Source organism: Phocoena phocoena, chromosome 3 (genome assembly GCF_963924675.1).
Source record: "Phocoena phocoena chromosome 3, mPhoPho1.1, whole genome shotgun sequence".
NCBI classification, from domain to species: Eukaryota; Metazoa; Chordata; class Mammalia; order Artiodactyla; family Phocoenidae; genus Phocoena; species Phocoena phocoena.
The window spans coordinates 55,993,839-56,019,090 of NC_089221.1; the positions used below are offsets into that span (position 1 = coordinate 55,993,839).

Below are 25,252 nucleotides of genomic sequence, written 5' to 3' on the forward strand. Positions count from 1 at the left end.
GGCTTTTACACGAGCTGTTCCATCTGTGTGGAACACTTACCCCTTATACCTGCCTGGCTTCCTCCCTCATTTCCTTCATTTCTATATTCAGGTGTCATGTTCTCTCTGAAGACTTCCCTCGTCACTCTGTTTAAAATTATAACACCCTGTCCACACTGCACTTCTTATCCTCTTTCTTAACTTGTTCCTTGGCATCCAATATATTTCACTTGCTCTATCTATCATTTGTCACCCCCGCTCCCCCACTGGAATTTAAGCTCCATGAAGGCAAGGATTTCCATTGGCTTTGTTCACTGATACATTTTCAGCAAGCCTGGTGCATGGCAGGCACTTGGTAAATACTTGTTGAGTGATAGATCTCCATTTTACAAAGTAAAACAAAACAAAGCCTTAGGAATTTCTAAATTGTTCAACACTGTAAAGGTGGGATTACCAGCTTTAATTTTGAGACCTTTATAGTGCCAAGTACAATGCCATGTGTCCAGCGAGTCTTCAGTAAATACTCATGAGCAGTTTGAGGGAGAAGATCATTGTGCCTTAAACATAGTAGTTATATTAGCAAATAGTTTCCTTTTTACATACATGTCCAGGTTATTGATTTCATGAAGGAAATCAACAGGTTTGATAAAAAGTGCTTTTTCTATGCTTTATTTTTCAGGTGGATTGAATACCCTGTAAGATACTTTTTGGGTCTTTCCATGGCAACAGCAAGTCACCTTTAAATAATTGGTCTGGAAAGAGTGATGTCCATGGCCATTGCTGTGGCTCTGTGCAGTACTTTCAGGGAATCTTACTTAGCCTTTGGTGATTTTTTTTTTCTGAGAATTCAATTTCTTATATCTAGTATCAAGTGTTATACTATTAGAGTGGAAGAAGCAACTCCCGTAACGTGACTTCCCGAGTTAGAAAAGAAAGGGACTCTCCACTCCCTGTGTTTATCAGACTGCTTCTGGGCCATTCCAAAGCAGACTTGAGTTAATGAAAGTGAAGAGTATTTGCTGACCCATCACATTTTGGTATGTCAACTCTTAAATATGTTGATTTAGATATTTGAGGAAAGGACTCTTACTTGGAATGTGTTAGCATCCTGTATTATTAAAATTTGGTCTCATTTTTGGTTTTTTGCGTTTTGTTGTTTATAGGGCTCATAGGTAAATTCAACTTATGTTTTAATCAAGAGCTAAGATTTAAAATTTTGATCGCCCTTAAAATCTCATAGAATGATTAGTAGATCCCTGGCTAACATAATTGTTACAAATGTTTAAAGTGTACATAATTTATGTTGTCATTTTTATATATCATAATAATTAGATATGATCATGTTGGTTTCCTGAATATGATCATTTGCTACTAAGTGAATAAAACCAGCATCATTGAAAGGATAAATAACTAAGCATAAGTGATAACTTTAATCTCGGCCCCAGGTGTGAACATCACAAATGTTGTCAAATGACGGAAGATCCAGGAATCGGGACAGGCACTACGATGAGGTCCCAAGGGACTCAGACTATCAAGATGGCACCGTAAGAACCTTCCAGACTCTTCACGACAGTGAGCTGGCTGTGAGCGCTGATCCGTTGCCACCACCCCCTCTCCCATTACAGCCACCATTCGGCCCAGAATTCTACTCAGGTGACACAGAGGAACCGGCCGTAGCACCAGATCTCAAGCCTGTAAGGCGCTTTGTCCCTGAGTCCTGGAAGAACTTCTTCAGAGGGAAGAAAAAGGACCCAGAGTGGGATAAGCGGGTGTCAGACATCAGATACATCTCCGATGGAGTGGAGTGTTCACCTCCAGCCTCTCCTGCAAGACCAAACCACTGTTCACCCCCCAACTCCTGCGAAGATCCTCAGGGCGGGTCAGAAGGCAGCTGTCATTCCCGGAAAGAGGCCGAGGCGATGTTTCCCCAGGATCCCTATGGATCCCTAGGCCGACGCACACACACAGCCCGAACCTACAGTGAGAAGGTGGAGGAGTATCACCTGAGGTATTCCTACATGAAGTCATGGGCAGGCCTGCTGCGGATTCTGGGCGTGGTGGAGCTGCTTCTGGGGGCCGGCGTCTTCGCTTGTGTCACGGCGTACATTCACAAGGACAGCGAGTGGTATAACCTGTTTGGATATTCACAGCCCTATGGCATGGGAGGCGTTGGTGGCCTGGGCAGCATGTATGGGGGCTATTACTATAGTGGTCCCAAAACCGCTTTTGTGCTTGTGGTTGCTGGATTGGCTTGGATCACCACCATTATTATTCTGGTGCTTGGCATGTCCATGTATTATCGGACCATTCTTTTGGACTCAAATTGGTGGCCCCTAACTGAATTTGGAATTAACATCTCCTTGTTTATCTTGTACATGGCCGCAGCCATAGTCTATGTGAATGATACCAACCGAGGTGGACTTTGCTACTATCCATTATTTAACACGCCAGTGAATGCAGCGTTGTGCCGGGTGGAAGGAGGACAGATAGCAGCAATGATCTTCCTCTTTGTCACCATGTTTGTTTATCTCATTGGAGCTTTGGTTTGCCTAAAGTTATGGAGGCACGAGGCAGCTCGAAGACATAGGGAATTCATGGAGCAACAGGAGGTAAGGGATTTCGTGATCTTTGTTCTTTCTTTCTGTTTACTCCTTAAATATGTATAGTTCTCGAAACAAAGCTGTTGTTGTTTTTAAGGGTCTGAAGTTCAAAAGGCCCCACTCAGCATCTGACATGCTCTGACCAGGATAACCCACTCTGGTGTGTCATTTGTAGAATGTTGCAGGTAGACCCCAGATGTGTAATACAATATATAGTTTGTCGGTTGCAGTATTGTCTGTCTGATACTTAAGGGGAAAACAACTACTGAATTTCTACAAAGAAGAAATGATGATAATACCTGCATAAGATTATATAAAAGCCCTATTAAAAATATTTTTTTGGAATAGCAAAAATGTTAGAGTATGTTCTGCTAACTTCATTATTCCCTGAAATAAGTTGATGTTTTGCTTTCTTCTAAGGAGGAGTGTGTAGTAGAATTTCCTGTGCCTCTGAAAATGTCAGTATTACCTTAAATATTTTCTTAATTTTAAGTCAACTATACCGTGCATTTTTTTCCCCACTTTTCCAAAGACTTCCTAGGTACAATGGCAGATGGTGTATATTGGGCAAAACTATAGCTAAAAATAAAATCCTTCCTTATATACTCAATAACCTACGTATTTACTCACTGACCTATGTATTCTTTAATCATATTCATAACAGCAAAAAACTTGACTAACTTTATAATAGGTACCTTATGTGTTCTATACAGAACCCCATACTCTAGTGTCATAAAATATATTTATCTTACTAGAATTTGACATAGATTCAAGTTGTTTCTAAAAATTTATCTCAGCACTGTAAGCATTTTTTAAAATTAATTTATTTAATTAATTTATTTTTGGCTGCATTGGGTCTTCGTTGCTGCGTGCAGGCTTTCTCTAGTTGAGTTGAGTGGGGGCTACCCTTCGTTGCGGTACGTGCGTGGGCTTCTCATTGCGGTGGCTTCTCTTGTTGTGGCGTGCGGGCTCAGTAGTTGTGGCTCGTGGGCTCTAGAGCGCAGGCTCAGTAGTTGTGGTGCACGGGCTTAGTTGCTCCACGGCATGTGGGATCTTCCTGGACCAGGGCTCAAAGCTGTGTCCCCTGCATTGGCAGGCGGATTCTTAACCACTGCACCACCTATTTTTTTAATTTACATCTGTGTATACAAAGTAAGGAACTTTAAATTCTAATCAGTGTGAAATCCAGATAGTGAAGCACACACTTCCTTATAATTTTATGTAAGTTTATTAACAATGGAGTTCTTAATATCATTTCAAATTCTACATGAATATGACTGTTATCAACAGTACTTTTATTTCTTTTCCTTTTCTCAACAAAAATTTGTTTTTATAAGACTTCACATAATGGTTAATTAAACTTGAGTCACCTATGATTCCTGTTTGTGTGTTGCTGTAACTTCCTAAATGTTAAAATACATAATGGCATATAGCTTTTTTCTATTAATTTTATAATTTAACCATCCCAAACTCTTTAATCGTGCAAGGTAATAGGAACCAAGAATAAATAAAATCTCTAGGTAATTCAGAGCAACTCACATAAGAGTCACCACTATCTCCATATTTCCAACTCTGCTCTCTGCTCCTGATTGACAGGGAATCACAGTTATCCCTCCTCCTCTGGTTCTCCACTGGCCCATCAAAACGTGGCCAAAAGAGTAGGAGGATCATCTGTATGGTAGAGAATCAACATCTGTAAAGTTGAGATTGGGCTATAGATGCAAATGGACAAAAATATTTGCAAAGTAGCTTCACACACCTCTGAAAAGTCATTTTAACTCTTTTTGTTCCAGATAAGTGAGCAATCGTTGCCATCGAAAAGGAAAATGGTAAGAATAAAGCTCACGTTATATTTTATCTCTAGATTTGTTAAATAATTTTCTCTCTTACCTGTTTATCTATAGAGTAGACCATCTGTCTGTAAAAGTGTATCTGTTGCATTAAGTTCATAATACGACTTTCAGCTTTCTTTTCTTTTTTTTTTTATTCTTTTTAAAATTTTATTTATTTACATTTTGATTGTGTTGGGTCTTTGTTGCTTGCGTGGGCTTTCTCTAGTTGCGGCGAGTGGGGGCTACTCTTCATGGCGGTATGCAGGCTTCTCATTGCGGTGGCTTCTCTTGTGCAGCATGGGCTCTAGGCACGCTGGCTTCAGTAGTTGTGGTGCGCGGGCTCAGTAGTTGTGGCGCACAGGCTTAGTTGCTCCGCAGCATGTGGGATCCTCCCAGCCCAGGGATCGAACCCATGTCCCCTGCATTGGTAGGTAGATTCTTAATCACTGTACCGCCAGGGAAGTCCCTCAGCTTTTTTCTAATACTAAGAGGACCAAATCAGACAAGGCTATTTGTAGCATCTTTTAATTGTGTTAAATAAAGCTTCTACAAGTGAACCTAGTTGGTTCTCCTTACATATTTAAATTTAATTTAAAAAACTTTTTTATTATTTATTTATTTATTTTTGGCTGCGTTGGGTCTTCGTTGCTGCACACGGGCTTTCTCTAGTTGCGGCGAGCCGGGTCTACTCTTCATTGTGGTGCACGGGCTTCTCATTGCGGTGGCTTCTCTTGTTGCAAAGCACAGGCTCTAGGCACACGGGCTTCAGTAGTTGTGGCACGTGGGTCTAGAGCACAGGCTCAGTAGTTGTGGTGCATGGGCTTAGTTGCTCCGCAGCATGTGGGATCTTCCCAGACCAGGGTTCAAACCCGTGTCCCCTGAATTGGCAGGCAGATTCTTAACCACTGCGCCACCAGGGAAGTCCCGAATTTATTTATTTTTAATTTTTTTTATTTTTTGCGGTACGTGGGCCTCTCACTGTTGTAGCCTCTCCCGTTGCGGAGCACAGGCTCTGGACACGCAGGCTCAGCGGCCACGGCTCACGGGCCCAGCCGCTCCGCGGCATGTGAAATCTTCCCGGACCAGGGCACAAACCTGCGTCCCCTGCATCGGCAGGCGGACTCTCAATCATGGCGCCACCTATAAATAGCGAATAGGGAATTCCTATTTATTTATTAGGGAAGCCCTATTTATTTATTTTTTAATAAAGGTGATTCTCCCAAATTTTCTTCAGTCTCTTTAAAGTTCTTCCCCATTATTTCCTATTCTTCTCACCTTGCTTTCAGATGCCAAATTTTGTTGTGTCGGGAAAGAAATCCCTATTCCACAATTTACTTAACTGCGTGACAATAGACAAGGTACTTAACCTTCCCAGGCCTTGGTTCCTTCATCCGTAAAATTGGAATAATAATAATTTCTACCTCACAAGATTGCTTGAGAAGATTAACTAAGATGCTGTGGTTATAATTATTTACATATATGTAATAATTTAATGTATTTTAATAATCATAATTTTACCTCATTGAAAAGTTCTTTTTTAAGATATTGGGCATTATTTCTAAGCAAGAAGTTAAGAATTCAGCCTTTGGGTTTGTTTGTTTCTCTGAAAACAGAGTATATTCCCTTGGATCAAAATTCAGAAAGGTCTCTCACACAAAGTCTTCTTTCATCGTGTACCATGGCTTCCCAGTTCTCCTGTGAAGGCAACCAGTGTTACCAGTATCCTGTGTGAGAGATATATACATATATATACACACACACATATATATATTTGCTTTCCTTCCTCTTTTACACAAATGGTAGCATACCATACATGCTGTTATGTCCCTTATTTTTTTCACTTAATATATTTCTAAGGTAGTACATAGAAAATTTCTCCATTTTGGTTTACAACTACGTAAGTGTTGCATTTTATGGATGTACCATAATTTATCGTATATTAACATGTTTCCAGTCTCTCACTATTAAAAACAGTGCCACAGTGAATAACCTTATACATATGAATAAATACTTCCTTCTGTATATGTATTGGGGTGGCCAAAAAGTTTGTTTGGGTTTTTCCGCAAGATGTTACAGAAAAACACAAACGAACTTTTTCACCAACCCAGTACAAGTACACCTGAAATGTAAATTCTGAGAAGTGAATTTCTGGATGAAAAGTGGTGTACATTTTTGTTTTGACGGCTAGATTGCCCAATAGAAATTCTACCAGTTCCCACCCTCAACAGCACTACAGGCTTCCTCACACCCTGACCAACACAGTGTCAGGAAATTTGTTAGCATCTATCAACCTGATAGGTGAAAAATGGTACTAATGTAGTTGTAATTTGCATGTCTCTTATCAGGAGTGAGGTTGAGCATTTTTCATATATATATGTTTGCATTTTCTTCCTATTAACTGTCTGTTCATATCCTGTCCAGGTTTTTTATTGGGTTGCTGATTTGTATAAGTTCTTTTTGGTTAAGTGCATTTGTTTTGAAAATACGTTTGATGAGGTTCTTTTTAACTTTATTCTCTATGTTGTAACATACAAATATTACTTGAAAATGTTTTGTTCATGCTGAAATACGGAATTTATTAAGTGGATGAACGGCAGCCTATCCAAGCGATCATAATACATTGCTGTCATCATTCATTCATTCATCGAACAAACATGTCACAGGCTGTGGGCCAGTGATATGGATACAACAATGGCATTATCTCCATTTTCCAGGGGCTTACAAATCTGGTGAAACAGAAAAACATAGATGAAAGATTAGTAGAGTATGAGAGAGAGAGCAAGCCAGCAGGAAGTACAAAATTAAACTAACTTGCTTAGATATTTGTTTCTATGACATCTCAGGAAATCAATTTATGAATGATAATGTCTCAAATTCAGCATTATTAAATGCTGAATTTAACAGTGGTTTTTATTTTTTATTTTTTTTATTTTGTGGTACGCGGGCCTCTCACTGTTGTGGCCTCTCCCATTGCGGAGCACAGGCTCCGGGCGCGCAGGCTCAGCGACCATGGCTCACGGGCCCAGCCGCTCCACGGCATGTGGGATCTTCCCGGACTGGGGCACGAACCCGTGTCCCCTGCATCGGCAGGCGGACTCCCAACCACTGCACCACCAGGGAAGCCCTTTTTTTTTTTTTTTTTTTTTTCTTTTTTGGCTGTGTTGGGTCTTCATTGCTGTGCTTGGGCTTTCTCCATTTGTGGCAAGCAGGGGTTTAGCGGTGCACGGGCTTCTCATTGCAGTGGCTTCTCTTGTTGCGGAGCATGGGCTCTAGGCACACATGCTTCAGTAGTTGTGGCACACAGGCTCAGTAATTGTGGCTTACAGGCTCTAGAGTGCAGACCCAGTAGTTGTGACACACAGGCTTAGTTGTTCCATGGCATGTGGGATTTTCCCGGACCAGGGCTCAAACCCGTGTCTCCTGCATTGGCAAGCAGATTCTTAACCACTGCGCCACCAGGGAAGTCCTTAAATGATTTCTGACACGTATGTAAAGTCATCTGAATTACAGTTGAGCTCTACTGTGGTTTTCTTGGATATCCATAAATCGTTAGAAATCAAGAGATATCTGACCAGTTCTGACTGACCAGGCATGGGATGAGTGAGGCTGGGATTAGCTGGTCTACAGAATACTGAAGAGTTTCTCTCGCACAGTGCAGTGTGGACCTAATGTTACAAACCTCTACAGTTTACTCACTGTTCATAGCATTAGGGCAATACTGCTTTGTGTGTGTGTGTCTGTGGCATTTTGTTTGTTTGTGGGTTTTTTTGGCTGCACCTTGTGTCTTATGGAGCTTCCCTGACTAGGGGTCAAATCCGAGCCCCTGCAGTGGAACCACGGAGTCTTAACCACTGGACTGCCAAGGAAGCCCTTGTTTGTTTTTTTATTGTACTTTGTTTCAACTTCCTGATTCCCTTGTGTTTAATTTGTTTTAAATGTTCATTTATATATTCAACATTTATTGCTTCAAGATACACATTTCAATTAGACTCAGTGACACTAACAATCAGTAAGCTAAATAGATCATCAGTTTTAAGCTGTCTGAAATATACATATCAGGGGACTTCCCTGGTGGCACAGGGGTTAAGAATCTGCCTGCCAATGCAGGGGACATGGGTTCGAGCCCTGGTCCGGGAAGATCCCACATGCTACAGAGCAACTAAGCCCGAGCACCACAACTACTGAGCCTGTGTTCCAGAGCCCACGTGCCACAACTACTGAAGCCCGCGCACCTAGAGCCCGTGCTCCGCAACAAGAGAAGCCAGCACAATGAGAAGCCTGCGCACCGCAACGAAGAGTAGCCCCCGCTCGCCGCAACTACAGAAAGCCTGTGTGCAGCAACGAAGACCCAAGGCAGCCATAAATAAATAAATAAACAAACAAACCAATCAGATATACTTGAAACTGATAAATAGTAGTTGCCTTTAGGAGGGTAACTGGCTAACTGTGAGGGGATAGGTAAAGAGGGAGACTTACTTTCCATTATGTATCCTTTTGGTCCTTTTGAATTCTACGTTATGTCTATACATTACCTATTCAAATTTTTTTAAGTTTTAAAAAAGTTAAGTTAGTAAATGCTCATTTCAAATATTGAGATAAGCAATATGAGGCTGATATTTAAATAATAACACTGCCCTTTGTTTGAAATGTAAGTGCAAGTTCCCTAACCTATGGCTGACTTCCACTGTTAGTACAGAGATGTAAGTGAGTTTGACCAAATGGAGAGGGCAGTCTTCTAAACTCAGAGTCATCGTTAAGAATGGCTTTGGCAGGGCTTCCCTGGTGGCACAGTGGTTAAGAGTCCCCCTGCCGATGCAGGGGACACGGGTTCATGTCCCGGTCCGGGAAGATCCCACATGCCGCAGAGCGGCTGGGCCCGTGAGCCATGGCCGCTGAGCCTGCGTGTCCGGAGCCTGTGCTCTGCAACGGGAGAGGCCACAACAGTGAGAGGCCCACGTAAAAAAAAAAAAAAAAAGAATGGCTTTGGCAGATCATTGCCAATACTCTCATTCAAGATTGCCATATTGCTATAACCCATTGGTAAATCCTACTCCCTCAGAGGGACTGACTAGGAAACTTACAAATTTTAGCCTGACCTGGAACGCTGACCTTTGCTACATCACAGCCCAGTAAGAGTTCTAAAATAAAATTCACTGCAGGGAAAAGATCAAGCTTAATCAGACTTGGTTTAGAAGATGGATCTGGATTAGAAGTATTGCTCAGAATGGAAAAGAGGCCTAAAAACACAAGAAAAAATATATAAGGAGACTCACTTTCTAAAAGTTGACACTCTTGTTGACAGATGATATCAAAATCTGAAGTCAGAATGTTAACATCAGGAGGTATGTTTCGGAACATCTCCAGGGGCACAAGAGAAGAATCTCTTTGCTTGGTGGGGGTTAAAGGTGGTATGCCTTTTGCGGATGTTGACTGCACCAGCACGGCTGGGTGGGACTGTCTCAGTAAGCTGCAGCGTGGCAGTGACACAGCAGTGGTGGTCATTCTTGGTCAGGGTGGATCTTATGGGCCTTCTGATCAGTCCCTGAGGTGCTGGGACTTACCAAGGGGATTAAGTGCAGGGTAGAGTCAACCTGAAGGGCTTGGCTGAGCTGGAGGAAGTTGCCCCAAATGATGGGGTAGTCTGATACGGCTTCTGCAGGTGGTACGGGATTAGGAAGATCTGCTGGAGAGTTCTAAGTAGGTCTTTTCAGCTGCCCTGGAAGGCTGGTGCCTAGCATGTCCAGGGTGTGTTGCAGCAGCTCAGATCCTGAGAGGTCCTGGAATAATCGGGAATAACCTTAGTGGAGTTAGAATCCCCATTCCTAAGACTCTTTGAGAATCATATCAGTCCAGTTAACGTCTGCTCGTTCAAGATATGGGAGCAGAATGCAAAGAGCATCCTTTCAAAGTCCTCTTTTCCTGGGAGATGGGTCACTGTGGATCAACATATTTAAATGTATTCAGAGACAGAGGCAATCTCATGACTTAATTGAGGAATCTCTGTTGGACTTACCAATGGGAACCTTATAGGAAAGGTTGAATCTCCAGCTTCTCATTGGGTATGATTTTCCCCTGCTTCCTTCCCAGCTCTTGGTAGGGAAGAATTTGCAGATGACCACAGGAGGGGCAGTGTAGTGTGGTGAAGAGAAGATAAACTTTGGAATCAGGCAAATTTGAATTTGAGTACTACTAACTCTGTGATTCAGGGGAAATTACTTACCCTCCCTGAACTTAGTTTCCTGTCCCTTGTCTGGAACTATCAGCTAGGCTGTCCCTTCTTGTTTTGTATTTTCACGAACACAATTTTTAAAAAGCAAATAAGGTCATTTAAAAATAAATAATATGTATAAAGTAAGATCAAACAGAGACAGAAACAAATTCTAATAAGTCCCTACGTGTTGAGTAGATTGCTTTTCTAAACTAGAAAAGTCAAAATCTAATCTGGGTATCAAAAGTAATAGTGTGGGTTTGGCATTGGGGTCTATGCATCATTACATCATACGCTCAAAGGGAAGGAGAATCAGAAATTGGACAAAAGCACCCTGAAACACATGTCTGGCTCTCCCTATTGCTGACTTGACAGCGTAGTCATTCAGCCCATTTTTTAAAAATTAATTAATTTTATTTTTGGCTGCATAGGGTCTTCGTTGCTGTGTGCGGCCTTTCTCTAGTTGCAGCGAGCGGGGGCTACTCTTCCTTGCAGTGCGTGGGCTTGTCATTGCAGTGGCTTCTCTTGTTGCAGAGCACGGGCTCTAGGCGCGCGGGCTTCAGTAGTTGTGGCACATGGGCTCAGTAGTTGTAGCACATGAGCTCAGTAGTTGTGGCACACGGGCTTAGTTGCTCTGCGGCACGTGGGATCTTCCTGGACCAGAGCTTGAACCCGTGTCCCCTGCATTGACAGGCGGATTCTTAACCACTGCACCACCAGGGAAGTCCCATTCAGCCCATTTTTAATTTGAAAACTTAGTAATTATATCCATAGCAGTACTTACCCCATGGCTTAATTACTTTCTCTTGCTTCATAGTAAAGCTTTTCTTATATGTGCTGACAAGGCTAGTTTTTGCTAGGTGCAAAGAAAGGTCATGAAATCTGGGGCCGTTTGTTTGTAATCAGGAGTACTGTTTGAAAGTGGTGTGTCCCAGGGCTGGAGCCCAACTACCTCCTTCCCATGAAAGACCGAAGAGATTTTAATTTTTTGAGTCATATCTAGTTCTAGATTTTTTTTCCCCAGTAGGGTTTTTGCAGTGATGGTCAGTGAGGTTCACCCAAAAAGAGTGAAAGAAAATTTTAAGAGCATAAAAACAGAAAGAAAAAAAAAAAAAGTAAAGCAGGTGAAATAGTCTGTGTGGAAATATTCTGACTTCTTAGAACTCTCCTTTTATATTAAAAGGTGAATCTTGGAATTAGAGGTGGGCAAGTAAGGAAAATGAATAGTTTATGCTTCAAAAAACTTTACCTGAGGGGAGAGAAAACTCATATGAACTCTCCTCCACAACGTGACTACCTGGGTAGAATTCGTGATTTTGACCAGGAAAACGGAGCCTGACGCCTGGGGCTGCTGACTAGGGAGTCAGTGTGCTCCCTGGCCACTCCTCAGGCAGCCGCGGGAGAAACAGATGGTTAAACACTTGGAAGCTAAAAAGGGATGCCGTGAAATGGAAATCCACTTATTTAAGCCAAAAAAGTTTCCCCTAATTTTAATACCATGATGGATTTTCAAGATTAAACATAAAAGAATTCATTAGGATGAAGAAATGGCATCCCGACCAGCGAGGAACAAAGTGGGATAGATACTGACGTCAGAATATGTTTCCTAAAATAGTCTTGTTTGATCTCCTTTCCTCTGGGTTTTCTGCTCCCCACTCATGTTCTTGCTGTTCGGGGCTGATGGCTGGGCGTCCTTTCTGGCCGAGGGGACCTGGTTCCCCTTTCAGCCAGCGCCTCGGGTGCAAACTTCCCCTCTTGGTAGCCCTACCCCATGGCAGGTCAGCAGCCTCCACATCTAATCCGACTAATCCACTGATCTGTGGGCTGCGCTATTTGGTGAGTTAACAGCTGGTAGTTTCTAGAATGAGCTAATGTTAAACCAGAACTCAAAGGCAGCCTCAGAGATAGAGAAATCAGGAAACAAAGGATTTTAAAAGCTGACAAGGTAAAGAGCAAGGTTTTTTAAAATCTTGTTTTATATTTTCTTTTCAATGGAGTCAGGTCCCTCCCGAGCAACTCTCAGTTAGCTCAGTGAGTTTAATTCAGCAAGCATGGACTGAAGCCCCAAGGGGTGAGTGGAGGGAGCTTTCTTCTGTGTCATGGGATCAACATGCTCGAGCAGGATGGCTTTGCCCGCCCCCTCCCCATCACAAACTCATTTCTAGCTTTAGGATTGAGCGGTATACATTTAAGTAAACTGTTTCCTCGTGTTGCTCATTTAAAGAATCAACGAGCCACAAAAGTGCTGGCTTGTTTGGTTGGTTGGTTGGGTTTTGGTTTTTAGGTGGTTTTTTTTGGCCGTGCCATGCAGCTTATAGGACCCAGGCCCTCGGCTGTAAGAGCGAGGAGCTGTAACCGCTGGACTGCCAGGGAATTCCTGGAAAAGTGCTGGGTTTTCACTGTGGCTTTTCCACTCAGAGCCTTGAGACCTTGGAGAATTTACTGAACCTTGCTCCTTTATGTGTAACATGGAAACCCCTCTCCTGGCATCCACCAGCCTCACCAATTTGGTTGGTGTTCTGGGTGCTGCCTAGTAGGGACCCCAAGCACTCTTTTCCCAACCCCAAAGCTGCACATCCACCTCGCCCTGCCCGTTCTGGAGTGGGCTCCCCTGGGTCTTCCACTTCCCCGTCCCTCTTGTTGGCTATTTTAGCTCTTTTAAAAAAAAAAAAAAAAAAAACTATTTATTTATTTGGCTGCATTGGGTCTTCATTGCTGCGCGCCGGCTTTCTCTAGTTGCAGCGAGCGGGGGCTGTTCTTCTTTGTGGTGCGCAGGCTTCTCATTGCGGTGGCTTCTCTTGCTGCGGAGCACAGGCTCTAGACACGCGGGCTTCAGTAGTTGTGGCATGTGGGCTCAGTAGTTGTGGCACGTGGGCTCAGTAGTTGTGGCACATGGGCTCTAGAGTGTGGGCTTCAGTAGTTGCGGCACGCAGGCTCAGTAGTTGTGGCTCGTGGGCCCAGTTGCTCCGCACATGTGGGATCTTCCCGGACCAGGGCTCAAACCTGTGTCCCCTGCATTGACGGGTGGATGCTTATTAACCACTGCACCACCAGGGAAGCCCTATTTTAGCTCTTAAGGTCTGTCCCCATGCTTCCTCCTTGGGCATTTCTGTCTCATGTTCTTTCCCCCTCTTTGAATGGATCCTTTTCCTACAGAGACCTCTAGGAGCTCTCCAGTGTAGAAGCCAGGTGACTTAAACCACTGTCTCCAGCATTCCCGTAGACCTCTTCAAGGAACCGCAGGTTAAGAACACCTGGGAAAGTAAAGCCATCCACCGCCCTTCCCTTGGTTTTGCTTGCTCTCTTTTTCAGATGATGAAACAATGTGACTCGTCCCCCATTCTGACCTACTCAGTGGCTACTTGTAATTGATTCATCTCAAGTTGCTGGTGTCATTTTTTTCTCTTTCCATTTAAGTTGACTTGTTCCTTTTTTTGCGGTATGCGGGCCTCTCACTGTTGTGGCCTCTCCCGCCGCGGAGCACAGGCTCTGGACACACAGGCTCAGTGGCCATGGCTCACAGGCCCAGCCGCATGTGGGATCTTCCCAGACTGGGGCATGAACCCGTGTCCCCTGCATTGGCAGGCGGACTCTCAACCACTGCGCCACCAGGGAAGCCCGACTTGTTCCATTTTTATCGCTGAATTTCTTACTTTGAACTACATTTTCTGTTCTTTTATAGTTAGTTGGGGTATACGTCTTAAATGTACTTAAGATACATTTACCATTTCATCATCCACCTTTGATGATCCCACAACTGGGATTAGAGGGTGTTTAATCTATTATATACTCTCGTAGCTCACTGTTTCCCCTTAACTGTTACAGAAGTGTTCTGAACAACTCTGTGACTATAAAACACGTAATTCTTAAGGGAAATTGTTGATTGCAGTCTCTACTCTTCTTCCTCCTGCTCCCACCCCCCAGGTTTCTTCTAAGAATAAAGTTGGGATTTTTGTTTGTTCTTCTGCCTTCATTTATAAATAAATCCTCTTTTTCTCTCTAACTGTAGTGTGACATGGCCACCGGTTGTGACAGACAGAGAGACCAAGAAGTTAATTTTAAAGAACTGAGAGCAACAAAAATGAAACCTGAGCTACTGAGTGGACATATCCCCGCTGGCCACATCCCGAAACCAATCGTGATGCCAGACTATGTGGCGTGAGTATCTACCTAAGTCCTTCTTCAAGGTAAAAATAGAGAGGTTCCATTTGAGTTTTCTCTTTTCTGTTTGTCTACAAGTTAATACTCTGCTTAAAGTCAATTATATTTGAACAGTTGTTTGTTTCCTGGGAGTAGTATATTGAATTGAAGGTACAGTATGGTCGTTGAGGAATAAGCTAATAAGCTGATTTCCTATTCCTCTTGTTTTAGTGAAAAAGTTATCACTTCAGTTTATTTTTTTTCTTCCGGTTTTATTGAGATATAATTGACCTATAGCAATGTATAAGTTTGAAATGTACAGCATAATGATTTGACTTACATGCATCCTGAAATGATTATCACAGTAGGTTTAGTGACCATCCATCATCTCATATAGATAAAAAATTAAAGAAATAGAAAAAAAATATTTTCCTTGTGATGAGAACTCTTCGGATTTACTCTCTTAACTTTCATATGTAACATACAGCAGCGTTAATTATATTTTTCATGTACATTACATCGCTAATATTTATCTTATAACTGGAAGTTTATAGGTTTTGACTACCTTCATCCAATTCCCTCTCCCCCTACTTCCTCCCCCTGCCTCTGGTAACCACACATCTGATCCCTTTTTCTATGAGTTTGTCTGTTTGTTTTTGAAGTATAATTGACCTACAGCACTGTTAGTTCCTGTATATTTCTATACATTTCAAAATCATCCCCAGGATAACTCTGGTTATTATCTGTCACCGTACAAAGATATTACATAGTTATTGACTATATTCCCCATACTGTACATGTTGTACCTGTGAATCATTTATTTTGCATCTGAAAGTTTTTACCACTTAATCTCCCTCACCTATTGCTTCACTTCCCCCACCCCCCACCCCTCTGGCAACCACCTGTTTGTTCTCTGTACCTATGAGTCTGTTTCTGTTTGGTTATGTTTGTTCAGTTATTTTGTTTTCTAGATTCCACATGTAAATGAAATCATACAGTATTTGTCTTTCTCTGTTTGACTTATTTCAGCAAGCATGATACCCTCTATGTCCATCCATGTTGTTGCAAATGGCAAGATTTCATTCCTTTTTTTTTTTTAACTTCTTATTTTGTATTGGAGTACAGCCGATTAACAATGTTGTGATAGTTTCAGGTGCACAGCAAAGGGACTCAGCCATACATATGCATGTATCCATTCTCCCCCAAACTCCCCTCCCATCCAGCCTGCCACACAACATTCATTCTCTTTTATGGCTCAGTAATACTCCTTTCAAACATTTTGTGTCTTTTGATTGGAGCATTTAGTCCATTTACATTTAAAATAATTATTCATAGGTGTGTACATATTGCCATTTTGTTAATTGTTTGGGAGTTGTTTTTATGGTTCTTTTTTGTTCCTTTCTTCTTTTGCTCTCTTCCCTTACGATTTGATGACTATCATTAGTGTTATGTTTGGATTTCTCGCTCTTTTTTGTGTGTGTATCTATTATAGATTTTTAAAAAATATTTATCTATTTATTTGGCCACACCAGGTCTTAGTTGCGGCATGTGGTATCTTCATTGTGGCATGCGGGATCTTTAGTGGCCACATGTGAACTCTTAGTTGCGGTATGCATGTGGGATCTAGTTCCATGACCAGAGATTGAACCTGGGCCTCCTGCATTGGGAGTGTGGAGTCTTAGCCACTGGACCACCAGGGAAGTCCCATCTATTACAGATTTTTGGTTTGGGTTACCATGAGGTTTATACATAGCAAACTGTATATATATATATATGTATCTATCTGTGATTATTTTAAGTTGCTGATCTCTTAAGTTTGAACACATTTTAACAACCCTATATTTTTGCTCTCCATCCCCAGCGTTTACTGTTTTTGACATCAAATTTTACATCTTTTTGTTTTGTGTCTCCCTTAACTACTTATTGGGGATATAGATGACTTTATGACTTCTGTCTTTTAACCTTCCTACTAGCTTTATAACAGAGCTGATTTACTACCTTTACTGTATATTTGCCTTTGCCAATAAGATTTTTCCTTTTGTAATTTTCAGATTTCTAGCTGTGGCTTTTTCTTTTCTACTTAGAGAAGTTCCTTTAACATTTCTTGTAAAGCTGGTTTGGTGGTACTGACTCTTTTATCTTTTGCTTGTCTGTAAAACTTTTGATCTCTCCAACAAATCTGAACAAAAGCCTTGTCAGGTAGAGCAGGGGTCCCCAACCCCAGGGCCGCGGACCGGTACCAGTCCCTGTTAGGAACTGGGCCGCACAGCAGGAGGTGAGGGGTAGGCAAGCGAGCGAAGCTTCATCTGCGGCTCCGCATCGCTCCCCATCACTCACATTACCACCTGACCCATCCCACACCCCCACCCCGTCCATGGAAAAACTGTCTTCCATGAAACTGGTCCCTAGAGCCAAAAAGGGTGGGGACCACTGAGGTAGAGTATTCTTGGTTGTAGGTGTTTCCTTATCATCACTTTAAATATATTATGTCACTTCTTTCTGGCATGCAGAGTTTCTACTGAAAAGTCATGTGATAGCCTTATGCCAGTTCCCTTGTAGTAAATCGTTGCTTTTCCCTTGCTGCCCAGGTTAAGGAAGTTTTCAGCTGTTATGTCTCCAAATATGTTCTCTGCCCCTTTCTCTCTCTGTTTGCCTTCTGGGACCCCTGTAATGTGAATGTTAGTATGCATGATGTTGTCCCAGAGTTCTCTTTCTTTTTTTCTTTTCTTTTTTCTGTTCCGCTTGAGTCATTTCCACTGCTCTGTCTTCCAGTTAGCTGATCCACTGCTCTGTGTCATCGAATCTACTCTTGATTCCTTTTAGTATATTTTTCATTTTAGTTACTGTATTCTTCAGCTGTGCTTAATATGTCTTTTTATTTTTTCACTCTGTGTTTAAAACTTTTAACTTCTCACTCTGTTCATCCATTCTTCTCCCAAGTTCTTTGAACATCTTTACAAGTATTATTGGGTAGTTTGCCTATTCCCACTTTACTTGGTTTTTCTGGAGTTTTATCGTGTTGCTTCACTTGGAACATAATTGCCTGTAGCCTAATTTTGCCTAATTTGCTGTTTTATTTCTGTGTGTTTGGTAGGTTGGTTTTGTTTCTCGACCTTGGAGAAGTGGCCTTTTGTAGAAGACGTCCTGTGTGTCCCAGCAGCTCACTCCCTTCTGGTCACCAGGGCTATATGCTCTAAGGGTGTCCCCTATGTGGGCTGCATGGGTCCTTCTGTTGTGGCAGGCTGACTACTGTGGGTGGTCTGATAGGCATGGCCAGCCCCCAGTCCTGTTGGTTGCCAGGCCCTGCCTTGTGTGGAGGCTACCAGCCACTGGTGGGTGGAGCTGGGTCGTAAGTTTGCTGTCTATGGAGTCCTGAGGGGTCCCAGGGCTAGTGCTGGTCCATGGATGGACAGAGCTGGTTTCCAAGGTTGGTGGTTGCAGGCCTGGGGATCCCATATCTAGTGTCAGCCTGCTTGAGTGAGACCGGTTCCTGACATGGCTGGCTGTGTGGGGTCCAGGTGTCTCAAAGCTGGTGTCAGATCCCAGGGCAGCTGGCTTAGGGGCCCAGAGTGTCTCAGTGCTGACGTTGGCCTTCTGGTGGGTGTGCTGGCGTCTGGGGGTCCTGTGACTTCAGCCTGCTGGTAGACAGGGCTGGGACCCAGGGGATCCTGGGGCTAGTACCAGCCCGCTGGACGATGGGGCCAGGTCCTGGGGTCCTGGAGCTAGTGCTGGCCCACTGGTGGGCAGAGCTGGGTCCTGGGGTCTCTGGCTGCAGGGCCCAGGCGTCCCAGAGCTGGTGTTGGTCCTCTGGTGGATGAGATCCTGGCCCCATCCACCAGGGGGATCAGGGGATCTTAAGACAGCTGGCCTCTTGGTGGGTGGCACTGTGTCCCCACCTGACTAGCTACTTGGCCTGAGGGATCCCCGTACTGGTGCTGACAGGCTGGTGGGCAGGGCCCAGTCCCTTTGCCAGCAAGCTAGCGGGAGGATTACCGAATGGCGCCTGCCAGCACCAGTGTCCTCTGGTAGAATGAGCTCCCCAACATAGCTACTGTCAGTGTCTGTGTCCCCAGGGTGAGCTCCAGTGGCCTCCTGCCTCTGCAGGAGGCTCTCCAGGATCAACAGGTGGGTCTGACCCAGGCTCCTTTCAGATCACTGCTTCTGCTTTGAGTCCTGGAGCGTGTGAGATTTTGTGTGCGCCCTGTAAGGGTGGAGTCTCTATTTCCCACAGCCCTCAGAGTCCCGAAAGTCAGCCCTGATGACCTTCAAAACCAAACATTCTCGGGGCTTGTCTTCCCAGTGCTGGGGAGCCCAATGTGGGGCTTAGACACCTCACTCATTGGGGAGACCCTCTGCACTTGCAATTATCCTCCCATTTGTGGGTCACCCACCCAAGAGTATGGGTCTTGACTATACCATGTCTCTACCCTCCTATCCATCTGGTGGTGCCTACTTTATATCTTTAATTGTAGAAGATATCTTCTGCTAGCCGTCCAGTCTTTCTCATCAGTAGTTGCTCTGTAGACAGTTGTAACTTGGGCGTGCCCGTGGGAGGAGGTGGGCTCAGGGTCTTCCTCCTCTGCCATCTTGGCCACACCTCAACTTTGGTTTATTTTTTTTCCTCAGGAAATACCCTATGATTCAGACGGATGATGAACGAGAACGCTATAAAGCTGTGTTCCAGGACCAGTTTTCAGAGTACAAAGAGCTCTCTGCAGAAGTTCAAGCCGTCTTGAAGAAGTTTGATGAGCTGGATGCAGTGATGAGCAGATTGCCACATCGTTCAGAAAACCAGCAGGTGAGTGCCTGCAGCTGCTGGGGAGGAGTTCTGATAGCGGAAGGATGAACTCTGACTTCGTCTGAAGTGTAGAGAAGGCATGACCATCTGCATCTGCTATCTAGGAAGCTCACTGGCAGGGTGACAGTTCAAAATATATAATTTAATGTCTTTTGCCTTCAATTATTAAACAGTATTTTATTTTCTTACTTAAGTAAAGTATAAATTTGCCTAACATACATACCGGGTCAATCAGGGTCCCAAAGGAGACAGATAGCATACTCTAAGGTAATTTGAGGAATTTTTATTTAGGTAATTTGAGGAAGGTTTATTCACAAATGGTGGACGGGGGTGTAGAGGAGCTGCCAGTGGCCATGCATTCTCCAGGGTAAGTCACAGCCAAGCAGTTAGCACCCCAAGCCCAGAGAGCACAGTGGGTAGGGACGGAGAGTGGATCTGAGGCTGCATACATGAGCTCCAAGGCTCATGCTTCAGACCAATAACTGTGATTATGGCAGAGAGGAAAACGAGGGTGGAGATGGCAGTCATAGGGGACTGAAGTGTTTTCTCTAATGTTCTGTTTTTTTCTTCACATTTTAATATCTAGGAAATCAGGATGCCCTCATAATCAATGGCATTTTTTACCTGACATATATTTTGTCATTGAGAAATAATTCACATACCATAAAATTCACTGCTTTTAAGTGTACAATTCAGTGGGTTTTAGTATTTTCACAAAGGAGTATAACGATTACCACTGTAATTCCAGAACATTTTCATCACCCCCCAAGAAATAACCCATACCCGTTAGCACTTTTTCCCCATTTCCCCTCTCCAACCACTGACAACTACTAATGTACTTTCTGTCTGTATGGGTAAATGCAGTGATATAATATGTGGCCTCGTGTCTGGCTTCTTTTGCTTAGCATCATGTTTTCAAGGTTCATCTATGTGTCAAGAATCAATATTTCATTATTTTTTGTGGTGAAATAATATTCCATTGTATGAATATACCACATTTTTTTATCCATTTATCAGATGATGGACAGTGGGTTGTTTCCACTTTTTTTTTGTTTGTTTCCACTTTTTGGCTATTATAAATAATGCTGCTATGAACATTTGTGTGTAATATCCTATCCTTTTTAAAGAGAATGTATTCATCTAATCTATCTGTGTAATTGAAATTTTAAAAACATACAGCATTTTTTAGTAAATGTCAAACGTATGTATATATAATATATACACACATTTTTTATATAGATAGATAGATAGATTCTTCTCCTGAGACCTGCATTAGTTGGGCATCTTTGTTTTGACCAGACCTTTAAGTGTACATTTAAATGAGTTGTAATTACAAGTCCTCTAAGCCAAATGTATAGAGTAGTGACATTTTCCCAGTCTTGGAGTGATGGAAGGGTGTTGGCTAAGAGATGCCAGTACCAGGCAGCAGGAGAAATCCAGCACATACTGCAGGTTCAGGGTCAGTTAGTACCATTTGGAGAACAAGCAAGGTCCACAGGTCCAAGAAGGGTGACCAAGTTTAGATGCCCTCAAAGGAGTGCAGGAAAGAAGGAGCAGGCACCAAGCGTCTGGATCACCACAGGTTGGGAAGAGCAAGCTGGTTAACAGACATAACGCTGAGAAACCTGAACGTGACATGTGGCCTTTGAGCCCAGGCCCAGAGGCGTCGGGTGTGTAGGCTGTGTATGCGTGGGCAAGGGCTCAGGCTTGTGGTGTGTGATTGGGGGTGGGAGGGTCCTGATTACAGCAGGTGCTGAGAAACCTAGTCCTCCCATAGTACTCCCACACAATCTCACAATAGTCATTTCCTTTGGTTTTCAGCATGGCTTGGCAAGTAAGTAGCTAAATGACAGCCAAATGTAGTTAGTCTCGGTGTCTCCTCCAGGCCTTATCTAAAGTGGAGATATCAGTTGTATCACAAAAGTGAACTTCTGCGCAGCCACAGGCTGAGTTTTGTGGTGGGCAAGAGTCTGCCGGCAAGGCTCACTCGTCCCCTAGCGCATCCCCAGGGAAGTGTCTCTGTGCCCAGCGGGCCTGCTGGGGGCATGGGTTCTCATGCACCCGTGAAAAATTAAACCATCACATGACTTTTCTAAGCCCATCCAATAGGAGTTTTGCTCAAAATAATCTCTCCGGTCCTCACCCTCCTAATTCAGTCTCTCTGACCGACTCTAGGATAGATTTTTACAACTCTCATCTCTGCCTGCGTCTCCAGCACAGCACCCCTGCCCCCAGGCAGCTAGTTCAGTCCCAGGCCAGGACCTGTTAATGTAGATGACAACTGAATAACCAGGTTCATCTCACTGATGGCAAGCAGTCAAAACACAAACAATACTCATGATCTTAGTGTGTAAAAAACATTGAAGAGTTAAAATATATTGGGAAAAGGATGTGGATTTGTGATGGAAAGTGTTCTCAGGGGAAGCTTTTAGAACATAAATTATTACATTTTATTTTGTACTTATTAGTGTACAGTGCTTTGCAATCTCCAAAGCATAGGTTTACCTGGATAAATGAGGGCATTGCTCTAGTAACCTGTTTCCTTTGGATAGACTATTCAGCCCTTTAACAAATTTCATATTTATTATTAAACGTAGAATAAAGTTGGAAGGAGCCTCATATTAGCTATTTCCAAAAGTTGAATAGTCTCAACTTGCCAAAGGGGATGAAAATGCCACCTAATTATAGCTAAGGTGGTTATTCTGTGCCAAGCACTTCAGAAGGATCATTTCAAATAAATGAACTTTCTCACAACACTATGAGATAGTTATGGTTATTATTCCCATTTTACTGATAAGGAAACCAAGTCTTACGGTAAAGAGCTTGCCCAAGTCACACCGCCGGCAAGCAGTGGCACTGGAACTCGGTCCAGGTTTTACACGAGCAGGGGCCTCGCCCTATTGTTCATCCCTGGATCTCAGGGCCTGACCAAGAGTAAGCCCTCAAATATTTATCCAGTGAGTTGAATTTGTTCGTGTATGAATATTTTCATTATAGTCTTAGGTAAAAATTGTTTTCTGTTCTTATGCCCACTGTACTCTTGAGACATTCTTGAGATATGATGTGAGTAACTGCAAGTATTTTCGTTCACATATACAGTATATTATTTTTAGGAACATGAGAGAATTTCAAGAGTCCATGAAGAGTTTAAGAAAAAAAGGAATGTGAGTAAAACCATTTTCTTCTTTAAAGTGTATTCTTATCCAGGTACAGTGGTGACAGCTGACAGATTTTAGATTCTTGCAGCTAAAGTAGTTCTTTGTATTTTTTGTAGTTTTTGTATTTCTTAAGATGCTACTTGTTAGGGACCATGGGTGGCTGCTGGGTGCCTTTTTTTTTTTTTAATTTACCTTTTGGCTGTGTTGGGTGTTCGTTGCTCTGCGTGCAGGCTTTCTCGAGTTGCAGCGAGTGGGGTCTACTCTTCGTTGCAGTGCACAGGCTTCTCATTGTGGTGGCTTTTCTTGTTGCAGAGTGCAGGCTTCAGTAGTTGCAGCACACGGGCTCAGTAGTTATGACACGTGGGCCCTAGAGCACACAGGTTTCAGTAGTTGCGGCATGTGGGCTCAGTAGTTGTGGCGCACAGGCTTAGTTGCTCTGCGGCATGTGGGATCTTCCCGGACCAGGGCCGAACCCATGTCCTCTGCACTGGCAGGCAGATTCTTAAACCCTGAGCCACCAGGGAAGCCCCTGGGTGCCTTTTCTTCTCGTCTCTGTCCTGAATACATTCTGCTGTGTCCTGATTTAGGAACCCAGGGAAATGAGCACCCATATAGAGCTCTTCACCCACATTTCATTCACAAAGATTAAGTTCTTTTACAGGTTTCTAATTCCATCCTTAACTTAATTGCACAAATTAGTAGAGGATGGAGGGAGCTTTTATTAATCCATTAATTACTTTTTAATGTATTTTAATACTCAAGGGCGCCTCAGCTCTCTACTTCGACTCAATTTTGCTGTGAATCAAAAGCTTCTAAAAAATAAAATCCACTGAAAAAAATGTAGAGAGCTTACCTGTTATTCTTGTTAGGCAGATTTTGAAATCTGCCACAGGAAAATCTGCTATGAAAGGTCATTTTCTGGGTGATAATGTGTGTTTCTGTGTTTTTTGCTGAGGAAGCCAGAGGCTGAGATAATAGCTATGTTTCTTTTCTAGGATCCTACATTTCTGGAAAAAAAAGAACGCTGTGATTATCTGAAGAATAAACTTTCTCACATAAAGCAGAGGATTCAAGAATATGATAAAGTAATGAATTGGGATGTAGAGGGTTATTCTTAAAACTTATTTGAAACCACTTTTTTATATCAAGCTTCATATTTATTTACTGTCTTTTTTTATGCTCGTCTCTGTGATAGAGAAGCAAATGCCTCCTGAATCAGCTTGTAGTTGGTTTAGCTGGTATGTCAAGTTAAAACAGTATGTGATTGCATTTCAGACATTTCAAAACAAATTCAAATTTACTAAGGGCCTTTACTAAGGGTGGAAGAAATTCTAGATTCATCCGTGTACAATTTATATTTATCTTGTTAAAATTAATTTAAGCATTGTGTCCTTGTGTTTGATGATCAAGTGGAGTGTCAATTCTGGTGCTGCTTTTTCCTTTTTTACTCAGGCCATTTCCTGGGATTCTTTTAGGACAAATTTCTCTTCCTAGCCAAAGATGTCATTTCTGCCCTTGAAAGGGGTTTGAATTCACCATTTTGAAGCCTTATGACCTTGGGCGAGTTGTTTAATCTGCCTGTGCCTATTTCCTCATCTGTAAAATGGGGCTCATCATAGGACCTACCTCCTAGGGTTGTTATGAGGATCAAATGAGTCAATATTCGTAAAGCACTTAGAACAGAGCCTGGCACATTTGTAAGCACTGCATTAGTGTTTGTGAACTCTATAGACGTGTTTGTGGAATGAATAAACTACATAGAATAAGTCTCAAGGAAAGGACCTTAAAGAGCAAGTCCAGCCAGCTAAACCAAGGCCGTGGCCTCATGACTTTCTTTTTTTTGTGCTGTAAATAAATCCTACACACGTGGCCTTAAGCAGATGCTTCCCTGTGGCGCTGTGCCTACTGGGGTCCAGTGCAGCCTTCTTATCTTTAATCAGCATCACTGTGCACATCTCTCAACGTCCCCACAGCCCAGCCCTTCCTGTAAACCTCGAATACAAGGATTGTGTGAATATTGTTGCCATTTCTATCCTGTTTAAGATGTCCATCCTAAGGCCCCATGATGTTGCATCTGCTTAGAATCTCCCTTTGATTTATTGGAATGCTTCATTGTCCCAAGAATCATCTTGGCTTTGAGGCTTTATTCCTGAGAAATGTTTTATTTTTATTAATGTGAACAAGAGACTGCTTTAAAAATGTTTAAAAAAAAATCATTGTTATTGGTTCCTATTCAGCAGCATCTATCTTGTAGATAATTTCCCAGGTGTAGAAATACAATTTCTGCTTCATATAGTTGCCGTTCAAACAATTAATACTGGAGGAATTTTCGAAGTGATGAAACCAAAGAAAAGAATGTGGAAAAGCGAAGGCTGACCAAGTATTGGATACTGAATAAACTTCCTACTTCTTCTTTGTCAATGATATCTTATTTAGTGTATATTGTTACTATTTTCAATCCATGGTTCTCAGGCTATGCTTAGGGTGCTGAGAGTCTTAAGAGGTGATACTGAGGAAAGTGTGAGGCTAGGCTCCCT

General features: G+C 42.8%; 1 protein-coding gene across 1 annotated transcript; it reads left to right on the forward strand.

Annotated features, from left to right (window-relative positions):
• Window positions 1-658: 658 nt before the first annotated feature.
• MARVELD2 (MARVEL domain containing 2) lies at window positions 659-24,109 on the forward strand. The gene is made up of 7 exons (XM_065874332.1): window positions 659-1,016; window positions 1,425-2,588; window positions 4,373-4,408; window positions 14,629-14,777; window positions 19,386-19,557; window positions 22,671-22,721; window positions 23,711-24,109. The coding sequence occupies exons 2-7, from the start codon at window positions 1,440-1,442 to the stop codon at window positions 23,831-23,833; spliced, it is 1,680 nt and encodes a 559-aa protein (XP_065730404.1). The 5' UTR covers window positions 659-1,016; window positions 1,425-1,439; the 3' UTR covers window positions 23,834-24,109.
• The last annotated feature ends 1,143 nt before the right edge of the window (window positions 24,110-25,252 follow it).